The sequence below is a fragment of the Phalacrocorax aristotelis genome, chromosome 6, assembly GCF_949628215.1.
Source record: "Phalacrocorax aristotelis chromosome 6, bGulAri2.1, whole genome shotgun sequence".
In the NCBI taxonomy this organism is placed as follows: domain Eukaryota; kingdom Metazoa; phylum Chordata; class Aves; order Suliformes; family Phalacrocoracidae; genus Phalacrocorax; species Phalacrocorax aristotelis.
In genome coordinates this window covers 13,576,700-13,593,555 of record NC_134281.1, presented here as the reverse complement: position 1 = coordinate 13,593,555, position 16,856 = coordinate 13,576,700, and the positions used below count along the sequence as shown (strand labels likewise).

Genomic DNA, 16,856 nt, shown 5'->3' with positions numbered 1-16,856 from the left:
TGAGCTCTTCCAAACACTGCAAGAGTTTTTTCTTGTTATAGCCAAAATACATGTGTGGGGGAAAATATGCAAGCATTCACACTGACATCTATCTCAGGTGCAACAGAAGGCACTGGGTCGTCCTCTCCAGGGTTTCCCTAAACTACCGTGAGCCAAGATACTAAGTGATTTTGAAATGCTGCTTAACTCAAGATAATGAGATTGCAGAAAGTGCAATTATCCACTGGAGCTGCAGAGGCTTGAGTTCATGTTGCTTTATTAGGCACCCTTCAACTTTATAATACAGATGCAAGACATGACCCTGCTCTGCAGACCTGAATCAGCTGTCTATCCCACAGAAAGCACTTTGAACAAGCAGAGATACCTAACTCACTAGAGGGAACAGCAATGCTTTGTCAAGTGCCAGACATGATGTGATTTAAGATCTTTCCCAATTTCTAACTTCTGTAATTCTTACATGTATTATTTTCTAGAGAACCAAGTTTTCCTGGCTTCCACATGAGATCTGATATGAGAAACATTTAACAGATCTATCTGCAGTTCTGTCTATTCACTTGAATCCAACCTGTCATAAATAAAATCAAGTCTAGTACTTCCATCAGCGCTCTACACCACCCATTGATTATGTCTTCTGTCAGACCTCAGAAATGAAGCACAACTGTTCCCTACCAAAGAACACAGAAATTAAACAATTTGTCCGGTGCCACCCTGAAGTTTGTATCATCACGTTTGCAAGTGGAGCTTGTTTCTGAAACTCCCAACCAACCTGAAACATTGGTTAACTATTTTCCATTTTTGAACTCCACCAAGAAGTCAGCGTTTTTGCAGTTCATGAATTTAACCACTGGATTTCACAATCCTTACAATGCCAGTGACATATTATGCAATGGCTTCAGACAGCTAGCAAACTGTCCACCTTATTTTCCTCCCACAATCTAATAGGGGATTTTAACTTGATATACTAAGGTGGGGGTCTCAGCTAGACCCTGGGAGGTAAAAAAAAGAAAAAAAGGAAAAAAGCGGGGGGGGGGGGGGGGGAAGATGTCCAGCATCTCACTGGATTCATATCAATAGATGCCACAAGATAATTTTGTTACCCGACTGTCTGAGTAGTTTTTATTTTCTAATGATGGTATTCACCACCACTTCCCTTTTCCATCACTTATTAAACACACAAACTGATATATTACGCTACTTGTAGCAAGAAAAAAAAAAGTTCCTTTCTGATCTCTTCAGATTCATGCTAACATTTGTGCTTACACAGCTGAGGTAAGACTTATGATACAGCTTCCACAATATAAGGACTTCTACCCTGGGCTACATGGGAACAACTGAACTGTGGTAACCTAGTACCCTACCACCAAACGATTGCACATGCCTAAGGGGAGACACACATCTGGTAATATCTTCCATGTGACTTGCAGATGACGAATTTCTTGAGCCAGAAGTATTGCCTCTATCTGTTAAGCCCTGAAACTTCAGGAGGTTGAATAATCAGAACTTGTAATTCAAAAGGGAAAGGTGGAACAGCTACACCCTCACCTCTCAGATCAAGGAAAAAGATGCTATTGATTTAAAAGCTACAGACTAGATTCTCTTCTCAAGCCAAAATTAACTTGACTGAAATAAAGGAGTTAACTCAGACCATGAAATGAGAATCAGATGCTTTCAGCCTGAAGATTTTGTTACCAGATTATTTTTTCTTTACTTAATGACTAACACCGCTTTGCCCTACTTGCGCTGTTTTGATTCTTCTTCATGTGTCCTTTAACTTGAACTCAGGAGATGAATGATAAACTCCAACTGTCAGTTTTCATGCAATAAGCTGATGTCATGATTAGATCACAAGCTCTTTGGATAACAAAAAGCCCTTAAATAGAGGATTGTGACATTTAAGGTTTGGCACATACATGTGTTATAAACACACACACACTTTCAGAAATACTTCTCTGCTCTTAAAAAAAAAGTGTTATATCTCTGCATTCATTTTGAGGCAATTAGCAAATGTTTTACTTTCGTTAGGGGTCAGATAAATGCAGAAATGGACTTTTAATTGTACATATTATATCTCCCCAGGGATTTAAACAAGTTCTCTGCTGAAGGGCACTTCCCAATATACCCCACAGTGCTCCACTGAATGTCTGTCAACGACAGCAAAGTCCTGCTGCTGTGGCTGCTCTACTATAAAGAAAGCATTCAATATAAATGAGAAATACACATGTATCAGAAACCACTACAGCTGCCCTACAGAGAGTCCACAACTGAAAACTATCATGCAAACATGGGAATTCCACAACAGAATAATTTTCTGGAAGCCCCAAGAGCACCATGAAACACCCACCATTAAACTTTCCTCTGTCTCCCTGAAAGGACATACAAGCACAACAGAGACAACAGAAAGTAAAATGCTTACCAAATTCATAGACTTTTTTACATTTGGTCTCCAAATCGTCTATGAGGTCCTGCAGCCGACACTGCTTGGCTAACCTCTTGCAATCATTTACATACTCTACGTCGATATCAAGACGACCTGCCAAGAAGAAATGCAGCCAGCTCTTTTAACCCATTCCACTTTGGTGTAAAAATGGCAAAATCAAGGACTTAAGATTTGATGGCACAAAAATTCGGTAATCAGACACACTGCCTCACTTCTCAGCATCCAGTTACAACTCAGTCCAAGAAGGTAAAACTTGGTACCCTGCTACCCATCACTTCAATGAATCTCAGTCTGGCATCTGATACACATTCCCACCTTCCAGTATCTACCCTCACAACTTCATTCAAGAGGCCAAAAAGCAAAAAGGCTTATACAAAAGATGTCTAATTCTCTCAGAAAAGAACAAAAGAGCAGTACAACAGCAGAATGCATGACTGCCACCATTGGCTATCTGGCTTAGGGTAAGAAAAGACTTTAGGCTCACGAGGTGTCATCCCAGGATCTTTTACCATCACTGAAAACGTGGCGAGGAACATTTCTGAAAACACTGGACTGGGGAAGGAGAGCCGTGAAGAGAAAGGTATTTTCTGGCACCACCTCCTGGCCTGAAATAGTGCAGCAGTTAGCATGCCTACAATACAACATTTGGCATTTTCATAGAAGGTTTAGGATCAACTTTTGTTCAGAAAAAAATATTAGAAAGTAGTCAAATCATTCAGAGCACACTGCTCACGTCTGCCAGGCTGAAAATGTACTACATGGGAACATGGCTTTCCACCAGCTTAGGGGACTGTTATCCCAAACGACAGATTTACCTTCCTTAAGTTAAAAATACATTCTCCACATCCATCCAACCAATCAACCCAAGCTGGTTTTCTTTTTAATTGACTGTATAGTTATTGGCAGGACAACAACTGACAAAAGGCACAAATAACTTGGAAGAGATGGGGATTGCTCACGTTCTCCTTTTCTGCCAGGAGAGAGGATGTGTTGGCGACTCATGCACCCCAACACAGCTGTCTGCAAGCCTGTGCCACCAGAACAGTGCTATAGCAGAGGCATAGACAGCTGCCCACCAGCCATGAATATATACACTAAACAGTACAAAATTTACCTGTGTACAGATATTGCAGAAGAGAGCCAAAGGCTGCTGGATTAATCTACAATAAAACATAAGAAAGTTACCTTTAGAATTCCCAGGAACTTAATAACAAGCCTGAATACAAACATGACCCTGAACAAGCAATTCACACACTGCACCCAATTTACTTGCTCCTCAGCTCTTTAAATATATCAGCTGATGCTAATCCATGTGCCTAGGGGGACAGGACCTGACTAATGGAGGTGCTCCAAAGACGCAGTTTTAATACAGGCTCTGTACAAACATTTTCGACTCTTCTTAATTTGAGAGGAAAGCCATGTTCTTGTACAAAGAGAAAGGAGAGACATTAAGCAATGTCCTGAGAAACTGGAAGTACGTTTGTCACGAAAGGTTTTGCACAGCCACAATCAAGCTATAGAAACGTATGCCAGAGTACTGGTGATTAATGGACGGAATGCACTTATGGCCTATTTAGTTCTTGCTGCAAAGGCAACAAAAGGGACTCAATTAGTGCCAATTATGGAGGTGGTGGACCACCTGTCCACCAGGAATTAGACAGGCTCAACTCATCCCACAGAGGACTCGTGATGCAGCTGGCAGATGGTAACAGCTACCTGCTACTGCAATTAAGATGTGTTTGAGCCCATGACAGAGGGAACAAAGGGGAAGTACAGAGTCTACAGCCTTTCATTATCCGAATAAGATGCTATTTTACTCCATAAAGTGCCTCCTCAAGCCCCTCTCCTTGACTAGGGTCATTCTGAGCTCCAGGAGCTATTCACTGTGGAAATTAACCCTCAAACTGTTCCTCCTACTTGCTCTTCTCACACAGTTGAAACAGGAAAAGGAAGGAAAGAGCTGGAAGTACAGCCTTGCTCACCAGTGGATGTTTCAACACTATCATGTTCTTTCCCTTCCATTTGGTCTCAAACATTTCTGCAAAGTAGGCGCTGCGAGCACTGAGAATGCAGCGGTGGGCACAGAAGGATTTGCCGTGAACAATGAAAACAATGTCGCTTTGGTAACCCTGCTCCAGCAACCTGTAAGGAACAAAGAGGGGAAAATCACTGCAGAATGAGAAAGGAGAGAATGGAGTAAAGCTAGCGGGGGGACATGGTACAATTAGGTCTAAATGAACAAATACCTCTGGACATTGCAGTCTCTCCCTGCCCAGTTAGGCGGCCAGCACAGGGACTGGACTGCACATACTAGTCTGGGGTCTCTCACTCTCTTCCATGACTCAAAGATGTTTTGTTAGTGCAAGAGGAAGGCTGGAGAATGAAACCTTCCTGATTCAGGTGAAGCCCTGAACACAGGGAACAGATTTTAAAGAGGAACCAGCTGCCCCAAACACATCTCTAAAGGTCAATCCTGCTTTTAATTGTCAGATGACAAAAAGCCCTACAGAAGCACACACTTTCAAAAATAATTACTCCACTACAAAGTAAGGTGCAACTTCCCGGCTCTCTGGGCACTGTTAGTGTACACGCTTTAACCATGCGGCAAATAGGAGCTGTCACCCACCCTCAGGAGAAGGAAGGATGTTACAGGCATGAAGTGCAGGCAATTACCACATCAGAGACGAAGCCTTGTTTATGATTGCATGCCCACACCCTCATTCTTTAAAAGGAAAAAAACTGAGATCGCTAATTCTAGAGTTTACAGCAACTTTCATCGATGTTTCCTAATGCCCATCACCCTTTGTGTATGTATCCTCACAAACACCCCCAAGAGGTCAAATCAGGCAGACACCAGGTATCACACTCCTAGTGAGCAGGACTGGTGCACAGAAAGGTGTGGGGTTACACAAAGAGATGATGTCAGAGCTGGGTCTTGAATGTTGATCTCAATCTCCCGCCACTAGAGCGTCCTTCCTACTAGTGTCTTGCCCAAAACAAAAAGCAGTTAGGTGTTTATTTTTCGCCTCCTACCGTTGCCCCTTGTTTCAATCTTAATGCAAGGTCTGTTTGGAATGAGAAGCAGAAAACGGTACATTTTAGTTTTCATGTGCACTCAACCCTGCATCATCTGAGCCACAAACTCACCAGGGGAGTGATAAATCTCCCTGCAAAATTCTACTTCCCTGAAAGGCAGAACCTGATATTACTCAGACAAATGAGTGTTCTTCCTCCCCTCTTTCCGCACAGCTTCAGAAATTGGGACTCTGTAGTAATGTGAGATCTTTCTAGGCCTTATTTGCTCTCCAGTTTTGAAGATACAGATGGTAAAACCTTGTTGGGGTGTTTTTTAAGTCAGTCCAATGGGAAGGGAGAAAAAAAAAACCAAAACAAACCAATAAAAAACCAACAAAAAAAAACCCAAGTCTGTAACAACATCAGAACTACCAGGGTAGAAAAAGAGCAAGACAAAAAGACTGACATGATTCCTCTACTCCTAAAGCAAGTAACGCTTCTTCTCAAGCTCTAGGCTAAGACTATAAAGTGTGACAGACAACTTTCAGAAACATCTTAAAATTAACCCGTTTTAATGAACAAAAAGAAAGAACTGACCACTGTCCCCATAAGTCAGAGCACCTTAAGGAGTCTCAAACAGTCTCAGAAATGAGACATCTCTAATCACTGTTGGAAACCTCAGCTCGCAGGCTATAGCGCTTCAGGCCTGAAACTTAATTTCAGTTGACATGTTATCCCAAATCACTGATGTAGTTTTAGTGGTCTGATTTTGGTTTGACACTCAAGGATGACAGTCTTATGCTTCTGCATTATACAGACCAGCTTTCTGTTGGCTATGGAGTCTGTACCTAAGTCACTGGAGGCTGTATTTTAAATGTACACGATCTGGAAGTTGTCCCTTAGGGCACAAACGAACATCCCTTAGGAAGCTCTACATGCCCAGGGGTGAGACAGGGTACTGATCTGTTGCCTTCCAAATCTGCCCTTAACAGACAGCTTGAATATCCAGGTTAACAGCTAGGGAAGGACGACAGAATGCATCGCACATGAAGCTGCCTCATCTGCTTACCGCTGTAGGAAGACATCATAGTAGTCTCTCTTCATGCACTTTGCTGTGATCTGTTTGTACTCCTTCAGCAGACGTCGGATGGCATCACTCAAAGCTCCATACAAACAACGTTCCCCATCAAAAGTGTTTGCCTCACATTTTGCTCCTGCAAAATGATCACAGGTACATGCCAGATGGCAGAGTTACATCTTTCCCTGACAAGTGTCCTCAAACGGTCGCTAAATGACTATGACTTTTGGCTGGTGACATGTTTCACTGTGATCCCCTATGCTGCTGAGCATATTTACAAAAACTAAGCTCCCCTTACATATGTATAACCTAAGACTGTTCTCCCACAGCAAAATCCCTTTCTGAAGAAGCCATGACTCATTTAAACTGACCCTAGTAATAAGCCTCTCGGCAAGGCTCCAGCATGCTGCTTTTGGGAATAAGAATCTCACTGTACAAAGAGTACCATCACTTATTGGACTTTTAACAGCTCCTCCTAAAAAGCATTTCTGCCTTGCATAAGGCAAGTGATGCCTCGTTAGCTTAGATTCTGCTAGAAATTTGGAGTGTACTTGCATTTTGTTATTTTAGAATTACACAAGTGGTTGATTAAGATGCTCTGAATGCAGTGGAAGAGACAAGCCTTTTGAGATCTGCCTCTGCACTGATTCCTCTGCCAGAACATGAACATCACATCACCACTACCTAAGGGAATTTGGGTGCTGGGAACCAAATGGGTGCTTTGCCTGGAGAGTTTGTCTTGCTTTGTTTTAGGTTAGTAAGAACCCTTGCATTTCACCTTTAAGTCCTGTTTACAAAGCAGGTCTATCAGAAGACTACATGAAAGTTTTACACAGACAGTTCTTCAGATGGAGCACAATTCTTATATCAGCATACTCCCAAAAGCAATGCACCCTCGCAAAACATCAGCTGTGATTTCAGAAAGTCATGGTGCCTTGAGTCATCACAGAAAGCTTCTCTGTAGCAAACTCAGGCAGCAAATGGCCTGCAAAAGGGACGATGAAAGTGTGTCCAGGGCTCCCACTCCAGCCTGAGGTCACTGATCGAAGTTTCCACAGGGACAGCCAGAAGGATATACAATCCCTACAGACCAATATGGAAAAAGATATAGCACACATAACCAGGACACTTTTGCTCACCATTGGCTAGAAGATAGCGTACAAGCTCCTCATGTCCACAGAGGCAAGCATAATACCTGACAATAGCAAAAGAAAGAAAATTAGAGATACAGTGCTTGGGCACACCACGGCATGCAGACCTCAGGACCGAGCCACCCCCCGATAAGCTTAGAAAATGAATCCTCATGTGAGGAATTGATACCAAATAGCACAGAAGTCTGACCCCAGCAATAGACTAAGCAGGATCTGTTCCCAGCACTCCCAGGCACTGCTGTCCTGCAAGGAGATCTCAAGGTCCCAATCTGGTTTCAGCATCTTCTGTTGCACCATCAGCTGCCAAACCCATCCTCATTTTAATGGATTTCATTTCATGGGCACTCAGCAATTCTACTAAATTCTCAAAAATACTCCTTGCTCCTTCTGTTGTCAGTCTGACTGCTGCATGCAATGATAACGAGGGAACAGCACCCTCACTGGATGTACAGCAAATCCACTCCTCAAAGTCCTACTTACAATGAGTTTTGTTCTCTCTTTCACAATCTAAGCCTTTCATGATTCTCTTTCACACGGACCTCAAACTGTCCTACAAACTGGAAAATCCTGTAACATGCATTGCAGCAGGCAAATGTTACTCTACCTTTACTTCAGGAAGTTATTCCATATTCTAAATATATTGCAATGTCTAAATGCACTTTGGAATTGGTATGCGAGGAGGTAAAAGGCTCACAACACCCTCCTCAGCACCAGCATGGAGATTCCTCACTACCTACTGCACACTCACACCCTTGCCAGGCAGACTGATTCCACAGTCTCTTTGCATTTCACCAAGCCAAGCCTTCACCTGAAAAGACATGCTAGAATGCCATAGACTTTGAGGGGGGGAAAAAGCCTAATTAGGCCAAGAACAGACTGCTTAATCCAGGTAATTTGGTCACAAAATTAACCACCCTTCTGAGCACTACTACAGCAACTGTCAGTCAGATGGGGAGACAAAGACATATTCAGCACAGGACCCGCAGAGAAGAGAAGCAGAAATATGTAGCCAAATCTTCCAAAAAGCAGGACCTGAGACGTTTTGTAACAGTGCTCCTAGCTCCTGATGCAGACAGAGCAGAAGAGCTCTGAAAGCCCTCCCCTCCCGCCCAGCCAGCACTCTAGGCTGCAGGACTCACAGAGGTGTACTGTCCCATTTATCACGGACATTAATTTCCACATCTCGCTGTTCAAGAAGGTATCTGTAAGAAAAGAGAGAGCAACGTTATAACTTCATGCAGCTACTCACTCAGTCACATTCTCCTCTTTCAAAAGATGTAACTTTGAGTTACAGCTACAGCTTCTTCAAGTTGTAGCTACAAAGAAGATGGAGACTCCCTTTTTACAAGGAGTCATATGGAGAGGACAAGGGGGAATGGACACAAGTTGCTCTTTGGGAGATTCTGATTGGACACGAGAGGGAAATTTTTCACATTGAGGACAGTCACCATTGGAATAATCTCCCCAGGGAAGTGGTTGACTCGGCCACACTGGACACTTTCAAGAGTCGGCTGGACAGGGTGCTGGGCCATCTTGTCTAGACTGTGCTCTTCCCACAAAGGTTGGACTAGATGATCCCTGAGGTCCCTTCCAACCTGGGATTCTGTGAGTTTACACAGTAACTTCCAAAGGTATGACAAGATCTTGCACCTGACTTGGGGAGCTGTCAGCTATGATTGAAAGGGTATCACTCAAACTCTCAACCCAAAGAACAGCTGCTGCATGGCTTTGCAGCTCCCTTCAATCTTAAGTGGTGCACGTGGGGAAAGAGGGGAATCGAATCCACCTCCTGCTGACCCCTAACATGGCAGCAATCACAAAAGCAGCCTGAGCACCTCAGCACCTCCAATGACGCTCACAGCCTGGATGCTTACAAGTAAGCGGCCAAGTTTACAAGGCCAAGGCTGGACTCCTCTGCTGCTTGTGGCTTTTCTTGCCACAGGTAAAAACATCAGTGCTACTCCGGACTGCTGTTAATTCGTGCCACTTCCTTGCCCTGCAATTTAGGCTATATCAAATGCTGCCAACACTCCCTCTTTGGCACCTCTAGAAACCAGACTTTGCTTTGCACACAAACCTACATGGCCTGGCTCTTGCTACAGCCTGCGCCAACTACTGCAACAACCACCTCTCCCAACCACATGTAAAAGCTCTTCTCAGCCTTCACAAATATTCTCAAGTTTTTTTTTTTTCTTGCTCAACACATCTCTCCTGCCTTTCACTACCTCCATCTTTGCTGTCTCAAACATCAGGTTCCTCTGACCACATTCAAATCCCCAAGCAACTCAGCTCCCTTCTACTCAGCCCCATGTGGTCAATTTGTCCTCTCTGCTGTGGCAGCATTCCCAGACAGATAATTTCTCCACGATCGCTTCTGTGCTGGTCATCTTAAACCCCTGCAAGGCCACCTGCAGGTCCCCTCCTACAGTAAACCTGCAATCTACCGCTTGCAATTAATTAATCTAACATGAATACACAACTAATAACAATGTTCCCCAGACCTCATTAATATGCCTATTTATCCTTAGTTAGCGAGCACCTTAAAACAGAGAGGCTCCTTTTGGTTATCTGGGAAGATCCACATGTTGGGAGCTAGAAGAACGAAGCAGGATCAAGAGGTAAAGAGCATTCTTAGTCTCAAACCATGAGCAGAAGAGTCTGTTGTAAACTCTGGGCCTTTGTGTCACAACATCCATTCACCCTGCAGACAACAAGCCCACCTGACCCCTGATCTGATCACTGCAGCTCAGCCGTGCTGCTTCGATATGGGCATGGGCAAGGAGACTCGACCTGAAATACAGCAGCCTGGTATTTCTCAGAGATGCTACACAGCCTACAGCACACGTGATGACTGCCTTCCAGAGATCTAGCTTCCTACCAATGCAAATACAGTTTCCAACACTAGAGAAATTGGAACTGAAGAGATGAGGCTTTTGCAAGGACATCTGCCACAGACGGCGTTCGTACCAGTGAAGGATGCAAGAACCGCCTGATACTCAGACGCCTGAATTTTAAGAAAACGGGGAAACCTCACAGAGACGGAAGAACACTGGCAAAGCCTCAGCGTACAACCAGCTCCCTTGGGGGAGAAGCTAACTCTCCTTTTCACACCTCGGATCTCCCCTGGCACGGCGACTGCCCCAGGGAAGACTCCCGGCTGCGAGGGGCCGCCGGTCTGGCGGCCGGGGCAAAGCCGGCCAGGGCTCCCGGTAAGCGCGGCGCGGCGCGTCCCGTAAGGGCGACACGGCCAGGCGGGCCCGGCCCGGCCCCGCTTCCCCCGCCCCGGGGGGGTTAAAGTGGTTAAAGGCAGCGGCGCGACGGGAGCTGAGCTCCGCTCCCCCCCCGGCCCGCCTCACCGCACACGGCTCACGTCCCCCTTCTTGCAGCTGGTGAACAGGTCGCTGGTGTCCATGGCCGGGGCAGGCCGCGGAGCGGCGGCGCCGCATTGACGCGGAGAGCGGAGGGCAGCCGCACGGGAGAGGCCGGGCCGGGCCGGGGAAGGGGCCGGAGGGGCAGCGGCTGCGGGGCGGAAGCGGCGGCGGATGTAAACACGGCGACGGGCGGGGCGGGGGGAGCGGCCCCGCGCCGCGGCCCGCAGCGCCCCCTTGCGGGCTGGAGGAACAACCACCGCCCGGAGCCCCGGGTGGGAGTGGGGCTGCCGAGGGGCAGGCGTGGATCACGCGAAGCGTCTGTTCCGGGCCAAGCATGGAGGGTGTGCTTCGGCACACACCTGAGGGGGACCTGGCCAGAACGTGGGTGGGAGGGGGGCTCTGGACCACGTGCAGCTGCATGGGCTCCAGCTCTGGAGCAGATGTGGGATGCTGGGGAGCTGATTATATACAGTCCCCTTTCCAGTACTTAAAGGCGGACTATAGGAAGGATGGAGGCAGTATCTTTAGCAAGGCCTATTGTGACAGGACAAGGGGTAATGGTTTTAAACTAGAGGGTAGATTTAGACTGGCTATAAGGAAAAAAATCTTTACATTGAGGGTGGTGAAACACTGGGACAGGTTGCCCACAGAGGTGGTCGATGCCCCATCCCTGGAAACATTCAAGGTCAGGTTGGATGAGGCTCTGAGCAACCTGATCTAGTTTGGGATGTCCCTGCTCACTGCAGGGGAGGTTAGCCTAGATGACCTCTAAAGGTCCCTTCCAACCCAAACCAGTCTATGACAGGGGAGCACCTGCCCTGGGACACACATGGCACAGGGCTGTGCATACATGTAGGGGCTCCGTTCTGGAGCAGAGACCGGCGCTCAACCACCCTAGCAGGGAGCAGGGGTCCTGGGCTGGTCCTGTGGGGATGGGGCAGCCCACAGGACCAGGAGCATCACCCCACAGCAGGGAGCCAATTTCCCACAGCACAGGCACCTGGCACAGCTCAGGGCTTCTGCAGCAGTGTGCGGGGACAGAGGGACCCTGGCCAACACTGCACTAACAGATGGGGCAGACATGAATTGAGGCAGGTGCAACCAAGCCAAGGACCCTGCTCAGGTCAGTGTTTGGACACCCAGGAGGTGCGTTTTATTGCAAAGAAAACAAAACCACAACCCTGTTGGTCCCAGGGCCAGACACGAGTGTTTAAGTGTTCTCCGGCAGCAATGCCGAGCAGTGGCCAGGGCTTGCAGACAGTTTAGTTCCAGCAGGAATGAGGGTGTTGAGAAGAACAGCTGGGAGCCTGGCTGTCAGCCGAGACGAGCCCACAAGGCTCTCATAAGCCAGCATGGATGAAGGTACTTATTGTCTCCGACTGTCGAGCTGCCCCAAACCGTCTGCGAAGAAGAGGTGCTCCTATGTGGCTGCAAAGGTGGACAGGACCAGATGAGCTGCTGATGGCAGTGGCTGCAGTGGGATCCTGCTGTGATGCTCTACGGTCATACAGCAATAATCCATACAACAATGTACCTCCATTTCACACAGCATCCTTTGCCTTGAGGGATCCTTAAGGTGGTATCTTGGACTGTATTCTCAACCTGCATTACATACTCCACAGCACAGTTACTGTGTCTCTTCTCATTGTTTTCTTTACACCCTATATACCATGAGGTGGTCTGCAGGATGCAAAGTCCTAGTACCTCTTGGACTTGACATTATAGACGCTGTTCTAGACGTCTGGGCAACATCTGGGAGTAATCTGCAGTTGATCTGGCCACTGTCCCACAGCAATGGAGAGCCACTCTGATCTTGGCCATGCATCCAGCCAATGCCATTGCTGGCGTTCCCCAAGGTGCAGAGCTCCTCACACTACCACCTGATGCTCTCTCTGAAGAAACACCTCCATTCCAAGCCAGAGCCTCTGCTTTCTGGCTCTGGTCCCTGGGAGGAGAGGGGGCAGGTGGAGAAGAAAGCAGGGAGATAGAGCTGAGACCCTGTATTACTACCCAGAGCCTCTAGACCGGTGACTCCAGGGAATGTCCTCACACAAACCGTCCCTTATGTGCCTGCTGTAAGCCCCTCTGCTCACAGGCGAGTCCAGCAGCCCCTCATGAAAAAAGCAGGTGTCCTAAGCAAGTCACAGGAAATATACCCAGAGCTAAGAGGGGGAAAGTCCTTTTTTTGTTTATTGTTTTTCATCTCCACCACCCAGCAGCCACCAGGTGTCAGTGCGATCAAACGTCTGGCAGACAGGACTACAGTGAACTCCGAGTAGGTGGGAAAGAGTTTTCCAGGAATCCCATTCTCTCCCGCATCTGCTCTGCTGCCTGGCACACCGCTCTGAGAAGTCCAGCTTTGACAGTTTTTGTTAAAAAGAAGTTTAACTACATTAAGGTGATAGAAAAGCTTCCTGTTACAAATGCTAAGACAAAGTTTCTCTTCCTCTTTATATCCTCCCTGCACAGAGCTGGAAACCCAAGCACTGAACAACAGAGTAAGTGGGCTATCAATAGCCTCTCTACAGTGCTCCCCAGCCCACAGGTCCCCAGAGATGACCCGTGTGTGCAAGGCTGTTGGGAGAGGGACAACAGTGCAATCGACTTAACAAGATCAGCCTAGTGCAAAAAAATTATACAGAGAAAAACAAATGGTAAAGGTATAAAAAGTATTACCAGACTAAAGTGAAACGCTATTAACCAGTAGATTTCTGGAGCTAAACTGAGATAATACAGCCAGGTGCACCCTGTCAGAGACAGCAGAAAATTGTTTTCAGCCTTGTGACGGCCACCCTTAGACACTCTCAAAATAGCCTGGATGTTCTGGATGCAGAAGAGAGCTCTACAGTCAGTGGAAAACCCTCAGGCCATAAGAAGCCATAAGAGCAAATCAGGAGAACTTGCTAGCTTATTAATAAGCCTGCATAGCCCCCTTGGTTTCTTTAAAATTTGAAGACTTTACATTAGATCAGCAGATGCAAAGCCTAGCCAGAAGCACTGCTTTATCGGCACCTAGTTCTTTCTCTGAATTAGAAAAGTGGAGAGAAAACAGGGCAGCAAAGCAGCTCCCAGCAATGAAGTGGAACAAGGAAGTGTTTTGTGGGTGAACTGATTCACACCTGACTGGTGGCATTATCATTTTAACAGCCACTGGGCATTAAAAACATATTTAATGAGGATTATTGGACCCAGAAACATTTATATTGTGAAACTGCCTAAAGGCCCCCGGCCATGCCAGGCCCCGTTATGCTAAGTGCTATACAAACTCAAATTTTAACTCCGTGCTTTAATTTACTCACCATACGGTAACAACAACTTGCATTTAATCCTGTGAGTCCCAAAGTGCCATCAACACAGCCACTGAACTTCTGCAGTTTCACTGCACAGACCCATCAAACTCAGCAGGAGGCATCATCAAGAGGTGGTCAGAAAAGAGCCACATGTGGCTGTCCACATACATGGACTGTCCCCCATTATTAACTGCTGGGGCAGGAGAGGGAACTCCTCTAAGCATCTCTGCAACCCTACTGACAAGATACAAATGGAACCGACAGTCACCACCTCCTACATAGCATGAGGAAAAGTATGGAGGCAGGATAAAAACACTGAAAATTGGAATCTGGATAGGAAACCAAAGGCTATTACCTTCCTTGAATCCCTAATAGACTGATAGCAATGTGGTCCTACATCGAGTTGATCTGTGATTCAGTTTGTACGCAAAGCGCTATGCAAAATGAAACCACAGACTCTGGTACCTCGATTTTAGGCACTCGCATCAGGGATGAACATGCTAAAAATATCTATACATACAGGGTTAGATTTACAGGTTCGGCATCAGGCTGCCTATCTGGGGTCTTTCTGTACAAAGCTTCCCTTAAAGGCCAAATACGAAGCTGCATCTTGCAGTAAGCATCCATGCAGATCACCCTAACGGAGAGGAATACTGTTGCCTCTGACTGAAGCAAGTCCCTCAATCCATCGATGACAGAAGAAACAAATGTTCTGGGATTTCAGGCTTGACAGTAGTTCTGAGTCTTGGTTTAGGCAGGGCTCAGAGAGCAATTATGTATATTCATGTGCCTTTTATCACACCTATTCAGGGAGCTGGAGCCTCAAAGTTGCCTAAGGCATGCCTGAGACAGTTCACTGGGGAGCTCTTAGATCTGATTCTCATCTCATCTGAACTGGCTTTTATGCTTGCTTAAATGCAGTGATTTTAAAGATGTTACCCCAATTTACACCTACGGGACATTAAACACTTCCCCCCCTCAGGGCAGGATGCTGAAAAGGAAACAAAAGGACCAGAAAATTATCTCCTTCTGAGTTTTTACTTTTCTACCTGTTTAAGAAGTCTCACATACTCTCTACATTTACCTGAAAAAGACCAAATGAAACCAAACTATCCTGGAAAATAGAACAGGAGTGGAGAAGGCCTACCAGTCTAAAACTGAGACTAAAGACAAGGGATACTTCACTGCTGATTTCACAGGCGTTTGCATGAAAGAGGCAGGTAAATGTTCTTTTTGAGCAACTGTCCAACCTAAAGCAAATTTGTAGCACCATGGCACCGATTTCTCTGCAATCAGCCCAGCAAGGGTAAAGTGCTCAAACTTTGCAAACTCAGCTTGGAGCTGTGGAGCTAAAAAAGGGAGTGGGGCTGTTTGTGGTGCAAGGAGGGAAATGAGATGACAGAGGGATGTTTCCTCCAGCTGTAAACATCAGCCCATCTAATTAGCAGCTGAATGCTAGAGCACTTAAAGTCTCTTTTCACACGTGGAATTCAAACTCTGCCCAGGACATTGACTGAGTCTTGCCTCCCCTCCATCCAGAATGCACAGATTTTACTCTACCTGCAGGGACTGAACATGATCTCAGGGTCAGGATCTGGCTGCTGTAGCTCTAGCTGGACTCCCAAAGCAAATTTACTCCCCAAAGCTGGACTCTTGGTGGCAGACTTAGCCTCACCGCCTTGCTTCTCAAGCCCAGCCACTCTCAGCACTACCAGAGAGCTACAGTAAGTGCATTTAAAGGTGATGAAAGCATTGGTGCTACTGATAGGAATACACACAGAGACCTACACACCCACCCCTCCCACTTCCCTCTGTTTGGTGATCCTCCTGGCTCCAAGCCCCAGACACGCGCTCAGGACTTCTATCAGGAAAATCTGCCCAAAGACTTGCCCTGTCTCAAGCCTTTAAGAAGTTCCTGAGAAGCCACCTGATCCTGTGGTCCATCAGTCAAGACAGGAGAGAGACAAGTGCATTTAAGGGGGTGGTTCCCTCCCTTCTTTTTCTAAAGATGCGTGTCTTCCTCAAACACATCCACATCCTCGTTTGCCTGCTTATTGATCAGGACATCCCAGCTGTCAGGGCCGTTGATGGTGTTTCCACCATTCACGCTTGGCGGTTTCTCCTGCATTTCCGACTGGCTGTCACTGGCCACATCCAAGGTGGGGTTGTCATGGCAGCCATTCTCAACAAAGCGCAGCTCCTCACCGTGTGACTGCAGAGGAAAGGAACACAAATGGAGACAAAGGAGGACAGGTCTCAAGGCTGCTGAGAAGCACAATCAGACCAGGCTATAAGGGTCACCAAGGACTTTACAGGGTCTGTGGGAAAAGGTAAATTTACTCCTAGCCCAGCCCTCGCATTCGAAACAAGCTGTCCTGAGCGCAAGAGACAGGTTTGCAACTCTTTTATGCCTGAATAGGCTCCCTTGCTGCTCCAGCAGTGTATCCAGCTATGTCCAGTAAGGGGACAGGGGAAAACAATCTGTCTTAACTTTCCAAACCCCTCCATCCCCAG

General features: G+C 46.6%; 2 protein-coding genes across 5 annotated transcripts in view; both read right to left on the bottom strand.

Annotated features, from left to right (window-relative positions):
* ABTB1 (ankyrin repeat and BTB domain containing 1) overlaps positions 1–11,228 on the bottom strand; it is a 28,460-nt gene extending 17,232 nt beyond the window's left edge. Inside the window, exons 1-7 of one of the 3 annotated variants that reach the window (XR_012661035.1) lie at positions 11,038–11,212; positions 8,821–8,883; positions 7,670–7,725; positions 6,522–6,666; positions 4,420–4,579; positions 3,552–3,597; positions 2,414–2,530 (exon numbers count right to left, since the gene is read on the bottom strand). Coding sequence is in view for 2 of the 3 variants with exons in the window: in XM_075096018.1 (XP_074952119.1) it covers positions 2,414–2,530; positions 3,552–3,597; positions 4,420–4,579; positions 6,522–6,666; positions 7,670–7,725; positions 8,821–8,883; positions 11,038–11,093 (643 nt within the window). In the remaining variant the exon portion in view is untranslated. Of the gene's footprint in view, positions 1–2,413; positions 2,531–3,551; positions 3,598–4,419; positions 4,580–6,521; positions 6,667–7,669; positions 7,726–8,820; positions 8,884–11,037 lie in introns of all 3 variants that reach the window. The other 2 variants (XM_075096018.1, XM_075096017.1) reach the window with 2 other exon arrangements.
* Positions 11,229–12,176: 948 nt separating this feature from the next.
* Positions 12,177–16,856, bottom strand: part of PODXL2 (podocalyxin like 2) — a 33,180-nt gene continuing 28,500 nt past the window's right edge. For both annotated transcript variants that reach the window (XM_075096014.1, XM_075096015.1), the window contains one exon: positions 12,177–16,554. In XM_075096014.1, the coding sequence (XP_074952115.1) occupies positions 16,345–16,554 (210 nt within the window). In that variant the 3' untranslated portion in view covers positions 12,177–16,344. The remainder of the gene's footprint in view (positions 16,555–16,856) is intronic.